Source organism: Somniosus microcephalus, chromosome 3, assembly GCF_052327205.1.
Source record: "Somniosus microcephalus isolate GS21.2 chromosome 3, FLI_Smic_1.0, whole genome shotgun sequence".
NCBI lineage: Eukaryota > Metazoa > Chordata > Chondrichthyes > Squaliformes > Somniosidae > Somniosus > Somniosus microcephalus.
The window spans coordinates 141,521,879-141,548,888 of NC_140989.1; the positions used below are offsets into that span (position 1 = coordinate 141,521,879).

The 27,010-nt window shown below is 49.1% G+C and overlaps 1 protein-coding gene across 2 annotated transcripts in view; it reads right to left on the reverse strand.

Annotated features, from left to right (window-relative positions):
* The window catches only part of LOC147121444 (1-phosphatidylinositol 4,5-bisphosphate phosphodiesterase beta-4-like), a 911,912-nt gene that overhangs the window by 34,063 nt on the left and 850,839 nt on the right, over nucleotides 1–27,010 (reverse strand). The window contains exons 39-40 of one of the 2 annotated variants that reach the window (XM_085981698.1): nucleotides 20,426–20,512; nucleotides 15,413–15,449 (exon numbers count right to left, since the gene is read on the reverse strand). In XM_085981698.1, the coding sequence (XP_085837824.1) occupies nucleotides 15,413–15,449; nucleotides 20,426–20,512 (124 nt within the window). The remainder of the gene's footprint in view (nucleotides 1–15,412; nucleotides 15,450–20,425; nucleotides 20,513–27,010) is intronic. The other variant, XM_085981700.1, reaches the window with a different exon arrangement.

A 27,010-nucleotide genomic window follows, 5' to 3' on the forward strand; every position in this document is an offset into this window, starting at 1 on the left:
TACACTTGTGTGTTGTTAGTATGTATGCTTACAGTAGGTTGAGGGTGAGTGTGAGGGGTGGCTAGTGAGATGGGGAAGTGATAATGTAGATAGAGAGGTGATGGGTGGAGGTGCAAGGTAAGTTGGTGTGAGTAAGGAGGTGCAGGAGTAGGGTAGGGATGGCAGAGTGATGGGGATGTGATGAGAGGCACAGCAGGATGAGGTTGAGTGTGGCTTTGTACTAATGTTTCATGATCTACTGAGATCATTGAAATGTTTGCGGCACTGCACCCAGGTCCTCCTGACCACCTCCCTGCTTGTGCCCTCCTGTGCAATGTGCAAACAGGCTGTGTTGATCTCCTGGGGAGGTCTCTTCTGCCCATCGGAAGGGAAGAGGCCCTCCCTGCGTGCTGTGACTCCTTCCATGAGCATATGGAGGGAGTCATGGGAGAGCCTGGGTGCAGCCCTGTGCCTTTGTGCAGTCATTGTCAGTGTTTGCAGCACCTCAATGCTGTAGAACACTGACAGCACAAATGTCAAAATAAATTTGGACATGGTCCCTTTAAGGAAACTGGCTGATGACGCATCATTAAATGACGTCGCCAGACCTTTTTTTTTTTTACTCGTTTATGGGATCAGGGCGTCGCTGGCAATACCAGCATTTATTGCCCATCCCTAGTTGCCCTTGAGAAGGTGGTGGTGAGCCATCTTCTTGAACCGCTGCAGTATGTGTGGTGATGGTACGCCCACACTGCTGTTAGGTAGGGAGTTCCAGGATTTTGACCCAGCGACGATGAAGGATTGGCGATATACTTCTAAGTCAGGATGGTGTGTGACTTGGAGGGGAACTTGGAGGTGATGGTGTTCCCATGCGCCTGCTGCCCTTGTCCTTCTAGGTGGAAGAGGTCACGGGTTTGGGAGGTGCTGCCGAAGAAGCCTTGGCGAGTTGCTGCAGTGAATCTTGTAGATGGTACACACTGCGGCCACAGTACGCCGGTGGTGGAGGGAGTGAATGTTTAAGGTGGTGGATGGGTTGCCAATCTAGTGGGCTGGATGGTGTCAAGCTTCTTGAGTGTTGTTGGAGCTCCACTCATCCAGGCAAGTGGAGAGTATTCCATCACACTCCTTACTTGTGCCTTGTAGATGGTGGAAAGGCTTTGGGGAGTCAGAAGGTGAGACACTCGCCGCAGAATACCTAGCCTCTGACTTGCTTCTTCTAATTGGCCGGGAAACGCGCTGGATGGGCTTAAGAAGCTCAATCAAGCAAAATTAATTTCAGAGGCCGGGATGGATCCAGCAATGGGGTCGGGAGCCACCACCGACATCGCCCGCCACGGACCCGCCGAGGTGAATAAAATCCTGGCCTACAATGTATCTGTGCTCTGCTTCTGTTCATGGCTGTCTCAGAGATGTCAGGAATCAGTGCTGAAGAGGGTAACCCAAGTCTCTTAAGAGCCATCCTTGCAGTCTTCTTTCTCTGTCAAATAATCCTGACATGGTGGGTTGCCTCAAAACCAGCGCACAATGCCTGTTGCCAAGGAAGCAGGTATTCAACTAATATTGATGTTGTCTTCTGTGACAGCTTAGAATGAGTTAGATGAATAAAAGTTCAGAGCCATGGTGACCTTGCATGTCACTGACACACCTACTTCCTTTCATTCTCTTATCATATAACAAATAACGCAAAAATAGAGAATTCCCACTGGATTTCCTAGTTTCAAAATTATAGTTGCAGCAACTAAAGATCTGGTAGGCAAACTCTTGGGCATAAACCTTAAAAAACTGATAAAATGAAGATTAAAAGCACCTACAAAGCGAATGATAAATTGCACTTTCAGATACTTATTCTCAAAGCACAGCAGGTCCTCTTTAAATCTTGCCTTGCTATGTGCCAGAAAATGCCTGCCACCATTGTCCATTTTGTAAGGGTGAACTCAGCTCATTCATGGTGAGAATCAAACGAAATGACACCACACATCATTAAAATACATTTCAATATTGAAATGAAGTTCTTGCCTATTTACAGTGAATACTCCTTAGGCCTACTTTAAGGCCCAACTAGAAGAACACCTACAGTACAGAATGGGTGGCGATCTGTTGCCAATGAGTTTTGCCAACCTTCTTAGTGCCCTCTGGCACCACACAGAGCGGGCTTGATGAGTAAATGTCTTTTACTTGCTTCTAACTTTATGTTATTGTCAGTTAATAAAGTATTGTGGCAGAACCACTGAATGACTCTGGCTAACTGTATATAATTCTCTAACGATGTTCTAACACCAGCCTAAACCTGTACCATTGTGTTAGGCATTACTGTGTTTTGTATATAGAGTTGGCATGTACGGGATGTGGCCCCTTTAAGAGCGCGGGTAAACGCGATGACGTCACGTCGCAAACCACGGGGCAGCCCAGGCAGTCCTCGTGGCACCTCTGTTGAGTAAAGACCTGTTTAATTGTTCTCTTGTGTCGATCTCCGTTATTTCCTACATTGGTGACCCCGTTTTTGTGAACGTTTTCACAAAAGAAGAGCACAGCATGGAAGCAAATGCCGTTTCGCTAATGCTACCGCAGTTCTGGGAGCAGCAAGCGCCCTCGTGGTTTATTCAGGTCGAGGCCCAGTTCGCCCTGAGGAACATCGATGCGGATCAGACCAAGTACCTTTATGTGGTCTCCGCACTCGACAGCTCTACCGCCTCTCGGATCGTCAGCCTCCTCGAAAACCCCCCAGCGGAGCGCAAGTATGAAACCATCAAAGCGCGGTTACTGCAGGTTTTCGTTGCACACAAAATCGGAGCGCGCCCGTCGATTACTCGCTATGCCCGGGCTCGGGGACTCCAAGCCTTCAGAGTTGATGAGCCAAATGCTCACACTCCTGGGCTCAGAACGGGAATGTTTCCTATTCCGCGAGATTTTCCTCAGCCAACTGCCTGAACAGGTACAAGCTGCCCTGGCCAGATCTGAACTTGAAGACTGCGCAACACTCGCTGCGGAGGCTGACAAAATTTTCGCTTTAACTCGGCAGTACTGCGCCGCCACGAGGCAACCAACCCCCGCAGGTGCCGCCCCAGCTCGTCAGCCTGCTGGGCTGTGTTTCTACCACGCGCAGTTCGGCGCGAAGGCGAAGCGTTGCCGCCCTCCCTGCAGTTTTCCCCAACAAAACAAACAACAACTGACACTGCGACCACCGAGGAATGGGTCTAACGGGCACCCCGCGCCCGCGATGGCGATCGGCAATGCGGGAAAATTGCTGTTCATCACTGATACTCTCTCCGGTCGTCGTTTTCTGTGCGACACCGGAGCACAGTGCAGCATTTTACCCGCGTCCGCCCTCGATGTGCAGACGGGGAATCACGGCCCCACCCTTGAAGCGGCCAATGGCGGAGTAATTTGGACCTTCGGCAGACGGCGAGTGGAGGTGTGCCTCGGGGGGCAACGTTTTCACTGGGACTTTGTTACGGCCAAAGTTTCCCAGCCCCTCCTCGGCGCGGATTTCCTGTGCGACGTTAGGAACCGGCAGCTGATCAACGCAGCAATTTTTGATTCTCTTCCGTGTTACCGCAGTAACGCTACGTCACGCACCATCTCCTGTGCGTTTCCGACTCCGGATGAGTTCGCTCGCCTGCTCGGCGAATTCCCCGACCTGACAAGACCCACGTTCTCCTCCACAGCCATGAAACATGGTGTGGAACACCACATCACCACCAACGGCCCCCCGGTCTAGGCGCGGGCCCGGCGCCTGGAACCTGGCAAGCTGGCGGTCGCAAAGGCGGAGTTCGCAACCATGGAACGGTTAGGGATTATTCACCGGTCAAATAGTCCCTGGTCTTCACCTCTCCATATCGTCCCGAAGCTTGGTGGCGGATGGCGGCCATGCGGCAACTATCGACGCCTAAACGACGCCACCACTCCTGATCGGTACCCGATCCCCCACATTCAGGATTTCTCTGCCCATTTGGCAGGGAACACCGTGTTCTCAAAAGTCAACCTCGTCTGGGGCTACCACCAGGTCCCAGTTCATCCACAAGACGTCCAGAAGACCGCAGTCATCACCCCATTCGACCTCTTCGAGTTTTTACGAATGCCGTTTGGGTTAAAGAACGCCGCCCAGGCTTTCCAACGCCTGATGGACTCCGTGCTGCGGGACCTCAAGTTCCTCTTCGTCTACCTAGATGATATTCTGATTGCCAGTCCTACTAAGGAAGAACATACCTGTCACCTACGCACCCTTTTTTGACGCCTCAGCCAACACGGCCTGATTATCAACCCGGCCAAGTGTCAGTTTGGCCTGCACCAAATTGACTTCCTGGGGCATCGCATCACCTCAGAGGGAGCGGTTCCTTTACCTTCGAAAGTAGAAGCAGTGACATCCTTTCCATGCCCGCAGAACGTTAAGGCCCTGCAGGAATTCCTAGGCATGGTAAACTTTTACCACCGTTTCGTGCCTAAGGCGGCACTACTCATGCAGCCCCTGTACGAGGCCCTCAAGGGCAAGACTAGCAAGAACCCGGTAGACTGGACGGATGACATGGCCCGAGCGTTCGCCGACACCAAAAGCACCTTAGCCAACGCGACTATGCTGGCGCACCCGCTGCCAGGAGCCACCATCGCCCTCACCACCGACGCGTCGGACTACGCAGTCGGTGCCGTGCAACAGCAGTGGGTGAACGGGACGTGGCAGCCGTTGGCATTCTTCAGCCGTCAACTACGGCTGAACAAGAGAGCCTAGAGCACGTTCGACCGGGAGTTGCTCGCCCTTTTTCTGGCCATCCGCCATTTTCGGTTCCTATTGGAAGGACGTCCTTTCACCGCCTTTGTGGACCATAAGCCACTAACCTTTGCAATGGCCAAGACCGCCGAACCGTGGTCAGCCCGACAGCAGCGTCAACTGACCTACATATCCGAATTCACCACGGATATACAGCACGTGTCGGGTAAGGACAACCTGGTGGCAGACTGCCTCTCCCGCGCGATCGTCAAAACGGTTCATTTGGGCATCGACTACGTCCTCATGGCAGCGGACCAAACCTCAGGCCCGGACGTCCAAACTTACAGAATGGCCATCACTGGCCTCCGGTTGGCCGACGTCAAGTTCCATTCGGCAGGTACCACGCTGTTGTGTGACGTCTCCGTACAGGAACCTTGCCCTGTCGTGCCGGTCGTCTGGCGTCGCAAAGTGTTCGACGCCATACATGGGTTGTCACACGCAGGAATGAAGGCCTCTCAGAAACTGACGTCAGCGAAATTTGTATGGCATGGCATGCATAAAGACGTCCGCAACTGGGCCAACACCTGCGTGGTCTGCCAAAAGGCCAAGGTACAGCGCCACATCAAAGCTCCGTTGGCCACCTACACAGTTCCGGAGCGACGTTTTGACCATGTCAACGTGGACCTGGTAGGACCACTCCCACCCTCCCATGGTTTTTCACACATCCTGACCATGGTTGACCGCACCACCAGATGGCCGGAGGCAGTCCCTCTGTCATCCACTACTTCGGCGGACGTGGCCAGGGCGTTCATTTCCTCCTGGATCGCCCGTTTCGGAGTGCCCGCAGATATTTCGTCAGACAGGGGACCGCAGTTTTCCTCCGGACTCTGGAATGCAGTGGCCCAAGGACTCGGTGTCAAATTGCACCGCACCACAGCCTACCACCCACAGGCGAATGGCCTCTGCGAATGCTTCCACCGCTCAATGAAAGCCGCCCTGAGGGCCAGCCTCCAGGATGCTGGATGGGCAGACAAGCTGCCGTGGGTCCTGTTGGGCCTTCGCATGGCCCCCAAAGAAGACTTTCACTCTTCATCAGCGGAGCTTGTGTATGGTCAGCCGCTGCGAGTCCCAGGGGATTTCCTACCAACATCGACGGAGTAGTGGTCCGCGTCTGCCCAGCTTGCTAGTCACCAAGAGGCGGCCAGATGTTTCGCACCGGTGCCCACTTCGCACCACCGGCTGCAGAGGTCATACGTTCCCACGGAGCTTCACAAGGCTGAGTACGTTTTTATTCGCCATGACGCATATAGGGATCCGCTCAAGGCCCCATATACCGGTCCTTTCCGCGTGTTGGAAGCAGGGGACAAAACCTTCACGGTAGATGCCGGTGGTAAACCGGACCACATTTCGGTCGACCGCTTAAAGCCAGCACATTTAGACCTCAACCGCCCCGTCGAGACAGCACAACCGCCGAGACGGGGTCGGCCACCCATCGTTGTTATGACAGACCAAGTGCGACCGCCCGCCAGACCGCCCAGCAGCCTCCGCCTCGAGAGTACAGGAGTCGCTCTGACAGGCTCGTCAGATCCCCTCACCGTTTGACTTTGTCCGTTAAAGCGAATTCTGGGGGGACGCATGTGGTAGAACCACTGAATGACTCTGGCTAACTGTATATAATTCCCTTTAACGATGTTCTAACACCAGCCTAAACCTGTACCATTGTGTTAGGCATTACTGTGTTTTGTATATAGAGTTGGCATGTACGGGGCGTGGCCCCTTTAAGAGCGCGGGAAAACGCGGGTAAACGCAATGACGTCACGTCGCAAACCACGGGGCTGCCCAGGCAGTCCTTGTGGCATCTCCGTTGAGTAAAGACCGCAAGGATCGGTCCTAGGACCCCAGCTGTTCACAATATATATTAATGATCTGGACAAGGGAATTGGATGTAATATCTCCAAATTTGCAGACGACACAAAGCTGGGTGGGAGGGTAAGCTGTGAGGAGGATGTCGAGAAACTCCAGTACGATTTGGACAGATTGGGTGATTGGGCAGAAACATGGCAAATGCAGTATAATGTGGGTAAATGTGAGGTTATCCACTTTGGTGGCAAAAACAGGAAGGCAGATTATTATTTGAATGGCAATAGATTGGGAGAAGGGGAAGTGCAAAGAGACCTGGGTGTTCTTGTGCACCAGTCGCTGAAGGTAAGCATGCAGGTGCAGCAGGCGGTTAAGAAGGCAAATGGTATGTTGGCCTTCGTAGCAAGAGGGTTCGAGTACAGGAACAAGGATGTCTTGCTACAGTTGTACAGGGCCTTGGTGAGACCGCACCTTGAGTATTGTGTGCAGTTTTGGTCGCCTTACCTGAGGAAGGACGTTCTTGCCATGGAAGGAGTGCAGCGAAGATTCACCAGGCTAATACCTGGGATGGCAGGAATGACGTATGAGGAGAGATTGTGTCGATTGGGCTTATACTCACTGGAGTTTAGAAGATTGAGAGGGGATCTCATCGAAACCTATAAAATTCTGTCAGGCCTGACAGACTAGATGCAGGAAGGATGTTTATGATGGCCAGGGAGTCCAGAACCAGGGGTCATAATCTAAGGATAAGGGGTAAGCCATTTAGGACTGAAATGAGGAGGATTTTCTTCACCCAGTGAGTGGTGAACCGGTGGAATTCTCTGCCACAGAGGGCGGTGGAGGCCAGTTCATTAAATATATTCAAAAAGGAGTTGGATATATTTCTTAAGGCTAAAGGGATCAAGGGATATGGGGAGAAGGCAGGGACAGGGTACTGAATTTGGATGATCAGCCATGATCTCATTGAATGGCGGAGCAGGCTCGAAGGGCCGAATGGCCTACTCCTGCTCCTCTCTTCTACGTTTCTGTGTTTCTATGTTTAATTGTTCTCTTGTGTCGATCTCCGTTATTCGTAGGAATTCGTTAATTCCTACAGTATTTATTTATCTTCCAGGTCAACCAGTTTACTCGATAAACAGCTTAAACTATCTGAGCAGTGTGACTATCTTGACAAGAGGGTAAATCTAAATCCTCATATATTTGTATCCACAAAATAGGTGAAACAAAAACTTTTATCTTATATCATATCTCTGTGGTGTGTAGACGCAGAAAATATCTACTTCTATCAAAAGTATGTTTTCCAGTAACCATACACCGATCTGAGCAGAGGGAAGTTTCTTCGGAAGTGTACAGGCTAGGTATCTCAGAAGAATTCTCTGAACAATATGGCCTAGAAATTCAGTATAGCCACGTTTGGGGCGCTACAGCATGGCGTTCGCTAACTTTTGCGCCCGGCGCAACTTAGCGCCACCTTCGCCGATAATCAGTTGCATCGCCCCAAGAGGTTGCTGCTGCACTAAAGCAGGCGATGCACGACTACCATTAGGCGCTAAGCCGGCGATCCGGGGCGCAAACACCGAAGGGGGCGCAGCGCAGGTGCGGCGAGTTGCTCATTGAGGGCAGACAGTCAGGTGCCGGTCAGCACTTAAAGGGGGAGGGTGGAATTGCTTGGCTGCCACGCCCTGCACACTGCCGCCCTAAGGCAAGGCCTGAACACTGCTTCTGGAACAGCTCCACGCCCAGGAGAATGGAGAAGGCCAGGGAGAGAGTGCAGCGCTTCGGCGAGGGTGACCTGAGGCTGCTGGTTGGCGCAGTGGACCGCAGGCGCCATATCCTCTTCCCTGAGGGTGGCAGGAGGCCGCTGCCCGCCGAATATTGGAAAGCATGGAGGGATGTGGCAAACCGGGTCACGTCCAACAGCGTGGTTGGCAGGACACCAACCCAGTGCCGGAAAAAATTCAACGACCTCACTCGGGTTGTCAGGGTGAATACCCTTTCCAGTATCCTCCTCATCCCTGCATGTGCACCTCACTTTATGGCCAAACAGGTCTGAAAGCCCTAATGGCCAGCCCTCATCCAGCAGCTATGGGACTGTCATGAAAAGCACTTGCGCAATCAGGACTTTAGGCACTGTCAGGGCTATTCGACCATGGGAGGCAGTGCGGGCAAGATCAGGGCTTGACACTGTCAAGGCTAAATGAACATGGGAGGCAGTGCGGGCAAGATCAGGGCTTGACACTGTCAGGGCTAATCGACCATGGGAGGCAGTGCGGGCAAGATCAGGGCTTGACACTGTCAGGGCTAATCGAACATGGGAGGCAGTGCGGGCAAGATCAGGGCTTGACACTGTACTTAGAGGCGGTCCTTTCTCTTGCAGGCCAAGCTGGCACATAACAGAAGACAGCAGCGACAGACCGGGGGAGGCCGTCCTGACCTGAAACAGCTGAGCGACCTTGAGCAGCGAGTGGAGTGGATCATGGCAGGCCGGCTGAGTGGCCCCGTCGCCACTGGAGATGCTGACCCTGTTCTGGGCACCAATGGTAAGGTCATCACCTTTTTGACCTCTCCCTTTCCACTTGCGCCTCACACCAGCATCCTTTGCCACTATCGAACCAATGCAGTGCACAGCAGCACTCATGCCTCCCTCGCTGCTGCCCTGTCCTCACTCTAAAGCAACTCTTGTGCCTCCCTGCTTTCAGATGGTGACTCGCCAGGTGAGGAGGCGGCCCCTCAAGCTGGCACTGTGTCCGAGTCAGACATAGAGGAGGAGGAAGAGGAAGCCAGCCCATCAGGGACACCCTCAGCCGAGGCAGCCCATGGCCATGATGGTGACACGTCTTCCCTGGAGGAGCAGGGGGGAAGGGTTGGAGGATAGTGAAGCTCTGGGGACCAGCGGGCTGCAGCAACGCGGGAGGGGTGGGGAAGCTCGGCGGCCTTCTCCCCGGAGGGTGAGTGCGGCCTCCAGTCCTGCTACGGTGAGCGCAGAGGAGGTGCGGCTCCTAGCGGAAATGGGCGCCCAGGCTGAGCGCAGGCACACTGAGCTCATGGCTGCAGTGGCAAGGATGCCTGACTCCATAGAGTCACTGGCAAGGAGTGTGCAGGAATTCGGGGCAGCACAGGCCAGGAGTCTGCAACAATTCAGTGCAGCACAGGCCAGGAGTCTGCAACAATTCAGTGCAGCACAGGCCAGGAGTCTGCAGGACATCGCGGCAGCACAGGCTAGGAGTCAGCAGGACTTCGCAGCTACACAGGCGGCTTCTAGCCAAGTGCTCAGTCATGCCGTGCATTCACTGGCTGCTGTCATGCAGACACAGACCAGGGCCACACGGGCACTAACTGCTGCCACACTCGCTGGATCGGCCAGGCATCGCCGGGGCACTCGCTGTGCCGCAGCAGCCCAGCAGTCTGTGCCTCAGCAGATTGCTGCGCATGCTGCAGTGCTGGCCCGTGCGCGTGCCAATGTATCAGCTGACCAGGGAGTGCCTGTGATCTGTCAGGTTGGCAGCATTCCTGCAGCCAACACTGTCACTCCTCCATTGCAGCTGCCACCAGCTGTTGGACAGACTGCTGCCACCCAAGCAGAGTTGGAGCAGTCAGCAGCCGGCCCCTCCAGGCCCAGAGCTGGTCCAGGCCGACCCCCAAGGGCATCTGCCGTCTCACCATCTGACCCTCAGCAGCCTTCCCTCAGCCTTGCTGCAGCCGCTGGGGTCCCATTGAGGAGGAGCTGCAGGGCGGGTAGGGGCCAGTCACGGAAGCGAAACGGATCACCCTCGCAGGGGGAAAAGTAGAAGGTGTGGCCAAATGTTTTGTTTTACTTATAAAAGCCGAGACTGGTGTATTTGTTTCATATATAAAAGCCGAGACTGGTGTATTTGTTTCATATTTAAAGGCCGAGACTGGTGTATTTGTTTCATATTTAAAGGCCGAGACTGGTGTATTTGTTTTACTTGTAAAGGCCGAGACTGGTGTATTTGTGTTTTTGGGGGGGGTTTCTCTCCATTAGTTTGTCATGTGGGAAGGGCACAGAGGTATCATAGTAAAAAAAATTCTTAAATCGCACTGTCCATGCTTTCTTTTGGAAGTCCTGGTTGCCCTGCTCAGCTGAGGGCTTGTGGAGCGGCTACATTCATCTTCTGCCATTGGCACAAGCCATTCCCTGAGAGGGGGCCTAGAACCGACTTGCAATAAGCCGCCGACGGGCGGCCCTTGCACTTTCTGCCTCCCTCCTGTGCTGGCCCTCCTCCTCCTCCTCTGGTGGTCCTCCAATGTCTGCTGGCAGTGGCTGAGTCCTGCGGATAGCCAGGTTGTGCAGCATGCAGCACAAGACAATGAAATGGGAGACTCGCTCAGGCGAGTACTGTATGGCTCCTCCGGAACGATCCAGACAGCGGAACCGTTGCTTCAGCACGCCGATTGTTTGCTCAATGATGTTCCTGGTTGCTTGATGGCTCTCATTGTATCCCTCTTCAGCAGGGGTGCTGGGCGCACGGAGCAGGGTCATCAGCCAGGTGCACAAAGGATAGCCTTTGTCCCCGAGAAGCCATCCTCGTGGGTGAGGCTGGGCCTCGAACATGTCTGCCACAGAAGTCTGGCGCAGGATGAAGGCATCGTGGCTGCTGCCTGGAAAGCGGGCATTGACAGCTAGGATGAGCTGCCTGTGGTCACACACCAACTGCACGTTGAGCGAATGGTAGCCCTTCCGGTTGCGGTAATCCTCGGCATTCTCTAGAGGTGCCCGCAAAGCCACATGCGTGCAGTCAATGGCGCCCTGTACCATGGGGAAGCCCGCTAATGCTGCAAAGCCCATTGCACGCTGTTGCTGCTTGTCAACGGTCATGGGGAAGGAGATGAACTGACGTCTCCTTCTGAAAAGGGCATTGGTCACCTGGCGGATGCAGCAATGTACCGCAAACTGGGAGATGTTGGAAATGTCCCCAGTAGCGGATTGGAAGGAACCGGTGGCATAGAAGTTGAGAGCCACCGTCACCTTCACTGCCACCGACAGAGACGTCCTGCTCCTCAGCTGTGGCTGCAGATCTCCGCAAAGCAGGTGGCAGATCTCAGTGACCACCGCCCTTCTGAATCGCAGCCTCCGAACACACTGCTCCTCAGACATGTTCAGATATGAGAACTGCTGGCGGTATACCCTGGGTGGGTAAGGCCTCCTTTGCCGACGCCTGTTGCCCCTTCTCCGTCTGGCCATGACTGGCACTCTCTCACGGCGTCTCTGAGCCCTTTGAATGCAATGGAGAAGCCCAACGTTTCCACCCATTGCAGCCCCCATTATATGTTTCCAATCAATGCTATGACTCTGAAGTTAAAGACAAGTGCAAAGCTGTGGCCTGAAGCCACAAGTACCTGTGCGAGTGTTGAGCCAAACCAGAAAGCTCTCTACCTTTGTCTCTCTCCAAAGATCCGTCTCTCACAAAGAAGGAGTGGTGCAAAATGGCTGCCATTTATACTGCAGGAGGGGTGCCCTTTAATTAGCGCCCCCCGCGCCCCGCAGTGACTGGGAACCGTTCCCCTCTACCAGTCGCTAGGGGCGCCAGGCGCACAATAGGCCGGCGCCACTGAATCTCCGGTTTGGGGCGCACAAAGGGCGTTGCACCATGAAATGACGTCAGGATCTGCGTGCGCAGCTGAGCGCGCGCAAAGGTTTTGCGCCACCGCTAAATCTTAACTGAAGTTCACGAGAGGCGCAGATCGCGCTGCGCCCAGGCGCTAGCCGCTTAGCACCCCACTTCTCCTCCTCCTAAGGCGCTAGCGGCTGGCGCAAACAACTGAATTTCTAGGCCTATATCTCTTGTGTCCAGTCACACTGTCTTGCATAGGACAGATGCCTTCCTACCATTGTTGCTGTGATGGGAGGGGAGGAGTGAAGCACCTCCCATGGCTTCTTAAGGCTGTTGGATTGTTAACCTCTGTCTCTGCTTCAAACAGAACAGATGCAGGAGCCACCATATAGCCAAAAGGAACCCTAGACTTTTGGCTCAAAGAGATAGTAGGCTCCCTAGAAGTCATGTAAGGATGGTCTTGAGATCTGCTCGTACTTATTGAAAGAAACTATAATATAATGGAGTGCTGCATAATCTTAAATGTTTTTCCAAAAGTAGCTGCCAGGTACCCAGGTAAGGCTTACAAATAGGATTTTGTTAAAGTTTCTTGGCAAATAATCTTTTGTAAAAAGTTATTCACGACACATTTATTTATCTTTTCTCCATCATACCCAAAAAGTGAGGAAAAGCCAAAGTAGCAAAGAATATTAGAACATTGAGGGGACTATTTCTTAACCGTAAAGAATATCTACATGTAATATTTTCATACAACAAAATTCTTAACTGCTGACCAATACAAAATTATTTTGCACAATTGTATAGTTACAAGAGCAAATCCATCAGGAATTAACATTGTATAAAAGTTCATTTTATACTTCTGTACATCGAAGGCACTTTAACAGTGCCTCAGGAACTGCGCTGTGTAATGAGACAGGGAAGTAACCTTCAAGGGTAGTTTGTTCCCTCAATATTCTCCCTCGTTTCATAAAAATGCTGACTTATGCTGGGTTATAGTTCCATGGGTGTTGGTAGGCCTCTGATAATTTGCCCTATTGGTTGTCCTTCTACTCCCTATCCCACATGCATTAAGGCCAATTGTACTATTTTTACAGTTGTCCTGGCTCAGATCAGATAACTCAACACAGACCAACAGTTTGTAAGAACGGCTTCTTGATGGAACTATCAGAGGCACATGTAGAATCTTATCCCAACATGAGTCATCACTCTCAGGGGAGGAGAGAAGGAAATTGGGGATGTCGGGGAGGGGAGGGCGGGGAAATTGTTTGGAATTAATGTAACCCATCAGTGGGCTTCTTGGGGGGCGATTTTATATGCATGCTCAAATTGAGTGCGAAGTCGGCAGTGTGTCCGCTACGCCTGCCTGAACCCTTCAGCGGGAGGCCCCAACTATTTTCAGGTCCAGGCCTCATTAGAATACGGTCGGGTGAGCTGCCCAGAGCTCAAAATTCCAGCAGCTCCCTGAGCTGGAAGTCAGCACCAAAGGAGTCGGGTGGGGGTGGTGGTGGGGGGAGCGGGGTGAAGGTTCACTGGAGAGGAAGTACCAGAGAGGCTGGCAGTGGGTCACAGTATCTGTGTGAGGACAGGAAGAGCATTCCTGTTGGTTAGGCTCACCGCCTTGCCCACTTGTACCGGAAAATTGCAAACGGGATCCTACGACTGCCGTTGGAATGCCAATTTGCATATGCAAAGTAGCCTCTTGCCTGTTTCGGGCAGCAGTGCTGTACGGCCATTTACAGGCCCACCTGAAAATTGCACCAGGCAGGATTCGGGTTTCCAAGGGGCGGCCACTGTTTCCCTGCCATCCCTGCCATCTTGTAAATGGGGCGGGTGGCAGTTGAAAGTCGCGCTTCTTATCTCCTAGTAGCACAAGTTGGATGATGTTTGCATATCCTATCACTACCAAATAGATATATTCTATTTATACTGCCCAAGAGACTACAAGTAAATGAATGCAAACAGTGATGTTCTCCTAGTACCCTGTATAATATATCCACGGTCCTAGAATTCTGTGCCACCTTAAGGCCAATGTCTGTGGCAAGCCCAACCAAATTCTGTGGCATGTGAATATTGACACTGCGCCTAATCTGTCCATGGTTTAGGGATATATCAATTTAATAAATAATTTAAAAATAAAGTATAAAACAGTATAAAAGTGTTGGCATTTGTTTACAAAAAATTTGGATTTTAAACAGCTCCCATTTGAACAAGTCCCACATGCACTGCTTAGTTGTTATTACAAGTTGTCTCTCCTGAACTTTCACCTGGCCAGGTGACTAGTGGGAGCTCACTGTTAAGTGGTAGTAAACAATGTCTTGCATGCCAAAATCAAGTGTTCTCAATCAGCTGACACCAAATCTTCTATTCCAAATGATCTGTAGTATGTTAATCGCTATATATTTCACACCTACACACTTAATTGTTAAAATTAACTTAGCATTCCTATGCTATGTGTAACAAATTATAAACCTGATTATAAAGAGTATGTTTACAATTTCACTGCATATATTGCACAGAGGAAATCATCCCTGATGGTTATCTAAGGTGCATCTACTGTGGCTTATTACTTGACATGTTGATAAAATCTTGCTTGCATGAATTTAAAAAAATTTTAAACGTGATTTTCAAATCTGCTTGAAATAATGGGGGTAATTTGCAACTTTGCTGCCTGGGCAGTGATCTGGCAGTGCATCACCCGCTCGTTGTAGAGCGCGTCGCCAATTTGTTTTTCACTGAAATAATTAGAGGGGGTCTATAAAGGGTGGGCGATCCACTCCACCAGGTTACCACCCAGGCAGCGAAGATGATAATGACCCAAAATCATAGAATCACAAAGCACAGAAGGAGGCTATTCGGCCCATCGTGCCTGTCCCAACTTGTTAAAAGAGCTATCCAATGTGCCTTTGGTAATGAAATGATTACTTTGGACAGTAGTTATACATTTTATTGCAATAATGCAGGTCAACATATATTTCCACCACCCATACTTGCAGTTTAACCCTTCTAACATGAGACAGTCATATGACCATAACCAGCAGAACTGTGAATCCTGCCTCTGGGTATCTTTAATATTCTACTACTTTTTGACTCTGCTCAGAAAGCCTGGAGTTACTGGTAGCATCCCAAGTCTGGGCTGGCAAAGCTCCATGGCAGATGATGTTTTGTGCACTAAAGTTTCAATTTTCACATCAATGAATGTAAAAACTAATTTTAATCACTGTATGCTCACTGGATATGAAGTACTGTCAAAATGAAACAACAGATTTGATTGTTGTTTGGTAATTAAGAACAGTCCTACCTTGAATGCCAGACCCTGCATGACATGATTTCAGCAGCTGTTTGTACAAAAATAATAGTCAGTGATTACAAACCAAAAATGTAAATAAAATGAAATGCCAGTGTTCATTAAAACAGTTTTTAAAATGCCTTTTACATTTGAATTCTAATGGAAAAAATAACAACAAATGCAACATGATCTTTTGGATTATAAAATTTCTTACTAAACATTCACTAGTGTAGTAACAAAAAACACATAAAAATGTCTGCTAATTTGTTTTCATTTTCTAGAAGGCACTGTGAATTGTAGGTTGTAGGACAATGAGTGGAAGAATGCAGACAAAAAATTATAGAGATGGAGGCAAAGGAGGGATGCTAAAAATATCTGGATGCTGCCAAGATCAGTTGCAGCTCACAGATGAATTGTGCTGATGATTATTAAGCAACATACCTCTACTTAACAATTAGGCTGCAGTTAGAAGACAAGAGATAGAGCCCACTGCCAAGCTGACTGTAGAAATAAAAGATTGCGCCTTCAAAAAATCTTCAGCAGAAAATGCTCTTGAGGTTTTGATGAAGGTACTCAAATAGATTTGGGAAGTTTTGTATCACACCATAAGCAGTACTGAAGGAGAATGTTGGTTTGTAGATGTTATAAAAGTGCAAGAAAAGATGAGAAGCATCCTTACAGTACATCAAAATTTTTGATTACTATAAAATATGGAACTGTATAATATGGAATGCCCCCTTAATCTCCAATGTTTTTCTAGTTCCCCCTCCCATGAGAATCAGTGGCCTCGTCAAAGAGATTTATGCATGATTGCAACCAGTTCTGCTTTGAAATCAGTCAACAGAAAGCATGTAAGTGATAGGGTCGGACTGTGGTAGGTTAAGTCGAGGCTTCAGGCATCTAAGGGGCTCAGAATCATAAATATTTGGTGATGAATGCAGAACTGTTATTGCTGGGCTGCCCATGCAACCAGTTTTTTTTGTTATTAATTCTCAAAGTGCAATCAGCTTGTATGATAATAGAAACATATAGCTGTGATTTCATCATCTGCTTCCATAGAACAACTTCCTATGAATCCCAATAGTATCTTACTCCATGGAAAACAGGTTTCAAAACAAAGACTGAAGATCTAAATGAATTACTGGCTCAGAATTTCCTGGAAAGTTTTGGTGGTTTTGGCAGAATCATCGCCACGCGTGAATTTCCTTGTTCATTTGAGCCGATTGCGATCTGTCTGCCGAAACCTTCTGCTGCTCATTTAGATGGCTTCACTTCCCCCTTAAAATAAGACCTGATTGTGCAAATTTCCTGGATTTATGTAAATAATGCACTGGCATAGATTTACACCCAAAAATGTAGGCACAGCACAGCCCAAAGTCACCTGATGTTGGCGCTACTGACATTTCTGGAGTTTAATAGCCAATATCTTCACGATTTAATTTTTTTTTTTTAACTGAGTCTTGCACCAAACTTAATCAAAGTTCTGTCAGTCTCCGTGCACCCGAGATTTTTCAGACCCCCTCCCCCCAACCCACCCCCTCAACATGATAAGAAAGACTAAGCAGCTGGAATGATCTTCCCAATGGGCATACCCCTATCCTGCATAATAATGGGAGAGGAAAAGGAGCAACAGAGGCAAAAGGCACTGAGAGTGAGGTGCCATGGCAGAAGACAGCAGTCTGATAAATTTGCCTTCTTGGTGGTGTTGCACTTGCGCTTGTTTTACATCGGGCCAACATTTGTGATCTGAGGCTACCCGCGTACGGACGCCTCCAACCTGCAAAATGTCGACGAAAGTACCTGGTGGCCCGGGAGGAATGGTGGCTTGCGATCCTGGGCCTCTCCGGGTCCGCACGGGCAGAGCTCCAAGTATCCCAGGGGCGCAAGTGGTTCGTAGGCGATCCTGGGATCACGTGGGCCGGCCCAACCAATGGAAGAAGGGGAATCACTATTCATTCTTTTGACAGGTCCGTACGTACAAAACTGTCAAAAGTATGAATGGGGATCACTTAAAAAATACACCAACACATGGAAATAAATTTTTTTTTAATTACAAATTTAAAATTAATTAAAATGCCATTTAATTAAATATTTTAAACAAAAATTTAATTAATGTTTTAAAATGTTTTTACAGGGCTAAAAATAAACTTACCTTTTTGAAGAATATTTTTAATTTAATTTATTAATGAGTGATAACATTTTATTTTTCTGTTTTTTAAAACTCTTATGCTGGTAAAAAGCAGGCCTTACGCCTGGTTTTACCAGGCGTAAGAATTTGACAGGCTTTCAGCAGGTGGAAGTTCCCCGCAGAGGCACTTTTCTTGGGCATGCGGAGGATCTGTAAAGAGAATTCTTGACAGATTGCAAGTGCCGGGTTTCAGCGCATGTGCTTTGCATGCCTAAACCCGGCACTTGCGCGGCCCCTATGGGCGTGTACACACCTCATACGCACCCGTAGGGGTCGCAAAATACGGCCCATCATTTTTACATTCCAGCACAGGAGCACAGGCAAACGAGCTCCGCAGGATATTTGGGTGGAAGTTCTCAATGCAAATTCTGTGTAAGTGCAATCCAGGAAATTCTGGTCCATTATGCTTGTTTTTAGTTCTAGGCATGTATACATGTGGCTTTTTCCTTTGTTTCTAATTATAGGTTTTTGTAAAGGAAGAAAGTATAATTTTTAATCCTGGTGACACAAACATGAACATCTGTGGTGATGGGCAAAGTTTTTTCCTTCCTTCTTTTATCACCAATTATCTCTCTTCTCCCATCCCCTGAAGGCTATGACTCCCTGCTGGCGTGAGGCTCAATAAACACCAGGTGCTCTCCAGTCCCTTGCCCAACTATCCATTCTTCACGTGTAAGGCTTTATAGTAGTGTTGCCAGGCTAATCAACTGGGACCATTACAGCTGAGCCTGATGCTGTCCTGACCTGACATCGATACATGCCCAGTACCAGAGGTTATGTTGCATAGCAATCAGGGCCAGGAACCCTGGCTGATTCCCACCGCCCATGCCACCACCCCCACCCCCGCCCCTTCCTAATGCAGGGATACTGAGGAAAACTTCAGCACACTGCTGAGATCAGCTAACTCAGCTTAGACTGGAAACTGAATCTGAGATATTCCTGCTCTGTGCAACTCAACTAATGATTGCCTTAACGAGCTGATCCTGCGACCTAACTGTGAACCAGATTTTATGATTATGCCAATTTGAATTACAGTGTAATATGAATTTTACTTTTAATGTATAGTGTATTAAGTACAAACATCTAATTTTTAATAATGAGAGAAGTGCAGCAAATTAAACTTACTGCAGAATAAGCTGCAAACTCCATGGGATAAATTTTTGTCTTCACCGACTGGGCTTTAATCTGGTAGATCAGATCGCACGCCCATTGTAGAAGCTGTCAAGAGTTTTATATCATTGAAATCAGGGGGTTCTACAACAGGTGGACAATCCTCCCTAGCCAGATTACTGTCCAGGAGGTGAAGATGAAAATGTACCTCCGTATTCCTTTTTGGGATGAGTGACCTGACAGCACCATGAAAGACTCCCAAGCAAAGTTCTACAAAGATTCTCAGTTGCATTCAGCCAATTGAAAATGTTTTTAATTTGTAGCTGTCATGATGAATGCCACTTAACAACTACTGGAGCAATGGCTGCCTCGACCCGTAAAATGAATTACCCAAAGATTCTCTTTAAAAAGATATACAGGTTGAGTGTCCAAAATCCGGAGTTCCGGAATCCGGGATGATTGGTGACAGGATCGTCCGGAATCCGTAAAATGTTCCGGAATCCTGACACCCGTTTCCGCCGCCAGCCAGGCCCAGGCATTTCCGGACTCGGAACGTGTTTCTGATGTCCGAAGTCCGGAAACGCCCGAGCCCAGGTTGCGATATTTCCGGACTTCGGACGTCAGAAACACGTTCCGAAGTCCGGAAAAACACGAAAACTGGCTCGGCCTCGGTCCCGAGTTTGCCGGATTCAGGACGCTCAACCTGTACTAACTTAATAAACATTTTCTAAAGACACAGGCTATGATATTACACCATGGGATATTAGGACATAAGAATGTCTAATGTGTTTGTCTGAAAATCTTAACAAATTTTGAAAATGGTAAACCTATTTATGTTATTATTCAAATATTTAAATTATGACATGAAGTTTTATAAAAATGGAAGATTAAAATCCATTTTAAGACTAAGCTTTTAATGATTCTTGTGCCAAATATCTAGTTTGTGAATGCCCAGCAAATTTCTTTTTTATTTTTCAGGAAAAATATGCCGTCTGCTACCAAGCACATAGTATACTAACGAGCTATTTCAAGTGGCATTATTTTCATTCTGTTTAATACTGTCCTTTGTTATCGAAGCTTGATACGCAGCTTTCAAAAGTAGACAAACTGTTCAAATGCTAATTATAAAGATTACTAGAACTGTTAGGAAATATCATGATGGTTACCCTAGCAGCTCTGTACTCAGAGACATTTTTTTAAAGGCACTAGCTATTTAGAACTTAATGTCATGTCAACCTTAAATGATAATTTGCACCGATTCTCTATACAATGCTAGGGGACAACATCACGCTTAGGAATTCACGCTGTGCTTTTTTGGTGAATCCTTTTGTTTTAGTGCATCAAAGAACAAAAGACTCAAATGGCCCAGCACATGGGTTGTATAATTAACCAGTAATTAAATCACAATCATGTTTTTGTGTTTGTTCAGCTTTTGTGTTTTTGACAGATGTAAGAGGAACAAGACTCACGGAATAAATAATTATTTGTGTAACAATTCCCTCATCCTGATGCTATGCATAATAGTCTGGCTTGTACAGTATTTCCATCAGTGAAGAACTTATCATCATCGACTATCTGAGCATCAGTAAATATGAAAACATGCATTTCAGGCCATTAAATCCTTGATCACATAAGCCCGCAGAAAGGAAGCTTTGCGGGTTAGTTAAGAAAGTAAATAATCACTACACAATCTAATGTTATATACATTTAATGTTCAGAACCTCTACCTGATCATTTTGTCTCTCCAAGCCTTCCAGTTGTTCAAGCTGAGCTTTTTTTAATTGGTCCATTTCCTTGGATTGCTTCATTGCAAGCTACAAAGATGAAAATGTTGCAGTTATATTGCACAGGAATCACTGATGGCAGGATATTTATTTTGTTGATGTACATAAATAGATAACAGTTATCTGAAGTTTATTGCACAAACCTTCTGCATCAGAATGCCCAAATTGTTTTTGACATTTGGAATACCATGGTAGTATATATTTTATATTTTATGTGAGTATAAAGTAGAGGAAGCTGCTTTGCATTCACAGTGACTGTTTCAATAACATTAGAAAAAAAGTATATCCCAGCATGTGACAGTAGCATTATGTAAAAATACCTGGCAATCATTTCTGTAAGTAATACTCAAATAAATAGCAGTAAGATTAAACAAGAATGATTTATGACGAGATTAACCTATGCTTATTGGAATACTGTGAAGGTCTCTTAACCCTGAGTCTGCTGAATAACTAAAGATTCCACATGATTAAAACAACAAGCGCTGTAAGCTTCAAGGCAATTGGTGGAAATATAAGGGCCAATTTTCTTCTTGGACCGCTTGCAGGGCACCAGACAGGCATGGCGTACCAGGAGTATGCTGAAATAAAAGCAGAAAATGCTCCGACAATGCCATCTTCCATACTAGGGCCCCAAACATTCCTTCCGGTTCAGACACTAATTTACTTATACTCACTCCAACATAGTATACAGTATTCACTGCTCACGATGCAAGCTCCTCTACATCGGGGAGACCAAACGGGGACTGGGTGATCACCTTTCTGAACACCTCCGTTCTGTCCACAAGTGCAACCTTGAGCTCCCAGTCGATGCCCCAATCTGTGCTACTCCCACTCTAGCCTCTCAGTCTTTGGGCTCCTACAAGACCAGCGGAGTGATCTACACTCCTGGGGCAGGATTTTCATTGGGCCTCCAAGCAATTTTCATTAATTCGTGTCTAATGGTCCCGTCTCCGTCCCGCCTCCAAGAGGCGGGATAAGCCGTTAAGGCCCTTAACAAGCACTAAATTGCCTCTATAATGCCATTTTGAAAGGCCTTTGCGATTTTAACCCTTTTCCCACGTGAAACACGCCTGTTCTGAAACACGACGGTGAGACCTGGCGGGAGCACAATTGGATTCACAGAATCACAGAAACCCCACAGTGCAGATAGAGGCCATTTCGGCCCATCGAGCCTGCACCGACACATATCCCACCCGATCCCTGTAACCCCTACACCAACACATATCCCACCCTACCCCCGTAACCCCATGTATTTAATCCCCCCAACACTAAGGGTCAATTTATCATAGCCAATCAACCTAACCTGCACATCTTTGGACTGTGGGAGGAAACCGGAGCACCCGGAGGAAACCCACGCAAACACGGGGAGAATGTGCAAACTCCACACAGACAGTCACCCGAGGCCGGATTGCTGACTATCAGCTGCAACTCAACCATTAAAGAGGAGATTTGATCAGCCATCATTTGCAGGTGGCAGGACTTTGTAGTCTCAGGTCTGGGGGAACTTTTAGAAGGCATAACCACAGCTGTGGAAGTTTGGAGCCTGACACCCATCTCCAGTGTGACCTCCTAGGAAACCCCTCTCGCCACCTTCACTGAGCGCTTCCTCAACTAAGACATATACCAGAAGCATGGGAGCCATTTATTTCCTTCCCTTCTGGACATTAGATGAGGACGAAGACCAGCTGCGGCACCAGCAGAACCAGTAACAACAGCAGCACCAATAGCAGCAGCACCAACAGCAGCAGCAACAACAGGAGCGCCAAGCTGCTGCTCACCCACCTGAAGCTGCACAGGCCAGAAGGGGCCAGCGCATGGAAGCCCGTTGGCGCAGGAGATACCCCCCAAACAGGGTCTACAGAAACAGGGTCAGCTACCTCAACATGTCTGAGCAGCAGTACCAAAGGCGGCTCCGACTTTCGCGAGAGGTAGTGGGTGACATCTGCGCAATGCTGCAACAAGACGTGCAGGCCAGAGGACCAGGTGGATAACCCTTACCAGTGGCCGTCAAAGTCACCATGGCACTCAACTTTTTTGCCTCAGGCTCATTCCAGGGATCAGCAGCAGACATCAGCGGCATCTCCCAGGCGGCCGCACACACTTGCATCACGCAGGTAACCGATGCCCTCTTTGCCATCGCGCACAATCACATCCATTTCACCAAGGATCCAGCAAGTGTCACAGTGCGTGCGGTTGAATTAGCTAATCTGGCAGGCTTTCCAAGGGTGCAGGGCATCGTTGACTGCACACATGTGGCACCCCATCGCAATCCAGGTATTTTTGTCAACCACAAGGGTTTCCACTCCCTTAACGTTCAGCTGGTGTGTGACCACAGGAAGGACATTTTGCATGCTTGTGCCAACTACCCTGGCAGTTGCCATGACTCCCTCATACTGCACCAGTCTAGTGTGCCTTCGCTATTCAGTCCGCCAGACCAACTTAACAGATGGCTACTTGGAGACAAGGGCTATCCCCTGAAGATGTGGCTAATGACGCTGTTGAGGAGCCCATCCAACGAAGCTGAGGAGAGCTACAACTCCAGTCGCATGTCCACCAGAACCATAATCGAGCAAACCATCGGTTTGCTGAAAGATGCACTTCAGATGCCTGGATAGATCAGGTGGAGCCCTGCAGTACTCAGCAGCCAGGGTCTCCAGAATCGTCGTGGTTTGCTGTGTACTTCAAACATGGCACAGCGTCATGGCTTGCAGATTGCTGAGGACCAAGTGGCTCATCACATATCCTCCTCAGATGAGGAGGAGAGCGAAAACGAACATCTTGCAGAGGCCCATCAACCAGCGGCAGCAGTACACGAGAACATTGCTGCCCAGGATGCAAGGAATGCACTCATCTTGGCCAGATTTGCTTAGCCTAGCCAATCAAGCACTTTTGCCTCACGGCTTCTCACCTGAGCATCGACAATGGCCAAGGACCAGCGGATTCCTAGCAATTTGACCACCATACTGACAATTGCAAGTAATCCTAAGCCCTCAATGTGAAAGTCCCATTTGCGAAATGACACATGCCTCAATTACAGCAGTAGCCATCGGCTTTTTTATTTACATTATTCATTTGATGGCTTTTTCACATAAAACATCAAATTTCACCCAAGTGACTTCCCTTGTGACTATTTGTGCAGTATTTTCTCTTACGCATGCTCCTACATGGTGCTTCCCTGTGGCTTCAGCAGATGTGGAGGCCCCTTGCTCACTTCCCTGCTGCTCCTGTCTCGACACCTTTGGTGGGCGTCCTCTGGGGTTGCGAACCTGTGAGGGCTCGGCAACCGTCTGCTGCTCCTGCCGCTGTGCAGGGGTTGAGACGCCGATCTCAGATGGGTGTGGACTCTGGTGGGGCTCTGACCGAGGGCTCTGCAATGGCATGAAAGTGTGAGCGCTTGGAGAGGAGCCCCCACTTCCTTGATGTCTGCCACCAACTTCCCTCTCATGGGTCAGGTCCCCCTCAGCGCTTGGAAGTGGTTTGAGAGCACCTTGCTGCACATCAGGGGGGCCATGGGGACCCGTATCTGCACTGGCAGTCCTACTCAGAAGGACTTCCATGAAGGTCTGGTTTCTCTGTTCAATAGATGACCATCGCTCCTCATGAGATGTCATTCTATTCAGAACACGCGCCATGTTTTCTGCACTCTGGCGACTTATCACCTCCATGGAGGTTGCCATCCTTTCCATGGTGATGCGTTCATGCGCCAATGACTCCACAAAGGCTCTGCTCATGTTCGCTGTGGACACCTCCATTCGCTCCACACTCGCAGCGGCCCTGGAGACAAAACCTGCCAGAGACTCCTGCATCTGTTCCTGGAGTTCCAGCACCGCTGATCTTATGGATGGACCCAGAGGCAGAGGGTCGACATGCAGCTGAGCTGGCAGAGTCCTGCGCCCTCTGACTAGGACTCTCCACTGCTGTCCCTGTCTCCACAATCTGCTGATGCTCACTTGTGAGCTGTGATACACCAGGTGACAACACTACTCTATGTCCCGAAGGTCCCACCGAGGTGTGAGTGTCTGCGCTGGTGCTGGGTGCACTGAATTCTGCTGACGCTGCACCCTCAGAGGTTGCAGCTTCCTCTGAGGAGTCTTGAGGCTCATGCTGTTCCTCCTGGCTAGTGGGGACGGGTGCTTGCGATGGTCCTGTGGGGGAGTAAAGGAAAGTCAGAGATGTAATGCCAAAGTTACATGCACATTGCATATTGCAGATGATCATTAGTCCATCTGTTAGAGCTTCAGAATCATTATCAGTGACTCATGCAATGTCAATGAGAGATGGAAAACTATTCTGTCGCCAGCTTGCTGTGATGCACCCATCTGTCCGTCCCCCACTTGCGCATCTTCCTCCACTCCTACGAACTCCAGGACCGCCTCCTCCCAGGGGGTGTGGTGGGCTACTGAGGGTGGCCCTCCTCCTGTCCTCGCTCTTTCTCGCTTATTGTGAGCTCTCTTTTCCTGCAATGAGGGAGACAAGTGGAGGTTGAGTGAGAATGAAGGAGTGAGTGTAGAGATTCCATAGCATAGATACTTAGAAGGAGATAAAGATGGAGTGAGGTGGCAAGACCAAGGGCCCTCCCTGTGTGTTGTCAGTTGTTTTCATAGCATCACATCGATAGGGAGTGTGAGTGCTGCATAGTCGAATAGTTAGGTGAATGTGACCATAGAGAGAGGGAATGGGTAAGGGTGCATGGATGTCAGTGTCAAATGGGATGTGGAGGAAGAGATTGCTAAAGCTGAGTGCTGGTGAGGAGAGGCAATGGGGATCAGATTGAGGGTGATGGGAAATTCATACTCACTTTTCCAGTGCGCAGAAGGTCATGAAATCTCTTCCTGCATTGAATCCAGGTTCTGCGGGTTACTGATAATGAGTTGACCTCCTCTGCCACCTGGATCCACACAGCCTTGGTCTGCCTGAAGAGGGGAAGAGCACCTCTTTATGAGCTCCTGCTCCCTCAACTAAAGCCTGCAAGGCAACGTCATCAAACCTGGGAGCAGCCCTAGGTCTCTCGCTGGTCATTCTGCCTCCAGGTCCCTGTAGCATGAAAGGCCAAAAGGTTGGCAGTCTGCAGAAGAAGCAAGGCTTGTTGCAGACCTTAAATGCAGCAGCAATGATGACGTCATCGGAGGCGACTTTCAGACTGGAAAAACTCATTTGCCATCGGTTCCCACACGTTGGAACTCAATTGGCCAATTAAGTTAAAATCGCATCAATCTCCCACATCGATTTAGATTCGGGTGGATAACACGAAATGCGGATTACACGACCCCAGCCCACCCCTGACTTAAAATCTAGTCCAAGGTGTCTGTCTTTTACTTCTGCCACCCTCCTGGGTCACTGGAGCCTTCTCCTCTTTGCCAGATTTTCCATGGTTCCTTCCCACTCTGCTATTCTGCTGTAACCATTCACACATTCTCTGGGTCACGGGTACACCTTTTGTTTTTTAATTCCTCTCGTTACTGCGTTTAAAAAAAAAATCTTGCACCATTATCGCTTCTGTCATTTAATTATCTACCATCTTCCACCTAATGACTGACCAATCTTTTTTCAGAGTGATTATCTGCATGAACACGGCCTTCTGTGCATGTACGTGGTATTCCGAAGCCGCACTTATGCATTACCCAACAGTTGTGGCCTGCAGTAGGCCACGCTTTCCTCGGTTCCGTGGGAGAACTGGATCCGTTGGTGGCCGGGGGGGAGAAGAGAGGATCGAAAGGGGGGAGAGGAGATTGGAGGCAGGGGGAGAGAGGAGATCGGAGGGGGAGAGAGGAGATCAGAGGGGGAGAGAGGAGATCGGAGGGAGAGAGAGAGAGGCGGTCGGAGGGGGAATAGAGTGAGATCGGAGAGGGGAGAGAGAGAGGAGATCGGAGGGGGAAACTTGGGGGTAGGTCAGGAACTTGGGTGGGGGAGGAGGTCAGAGACATGGGCGGGGGAGGAGGTCAGGAACTCAGTGGGGGGGAAGGTCAGTAACTTAGGAGGTCAGAAACTTGGGGGGGGAGAAGGTCAGGAACTTGGGCGGGGGAGGAGGTCCGGCACTTGGGCAGAGGGGGTGGGGATGGTCAGGGTCAGGAACTTGTTGGGGAGGGTAAAGGTAAGAAACTCAGGGGGTGAGAGGAAAGTTAGGAATTTGTTGCGGGGGCAGGAACTTGTTTGTGGGGTGGGAGATGGTCTTAAGGCAAGGGTGAGCCCTGTCTATTCTATGTGAGCTCTGTTCTGTTGGAGACTGGCAGTCAGAATGGCTCAAATTACACTTTGCAAAGTAATTGATTATTAGGCAGGCAGGATCTAATTACACATTCTAGAAAAACTGCTGGGTGTGTCTTGTCCTCCAAGGGGACCAATCAGAAATCTGGTGTTGGAAGTAAACGCAACCTTCTTTTTCCGCCCCCCTGGCTCTGTTCTTCCGTATAAGCTGCTCATCTATAACATCGTCTAGTTTTGATGAAAGTTCATTGATCTGAAATGTTAACCCTACCTTCCTCTCTCCACAGATGCTGCCTGACCTGATGAGCATTTCCAGCATTTTCT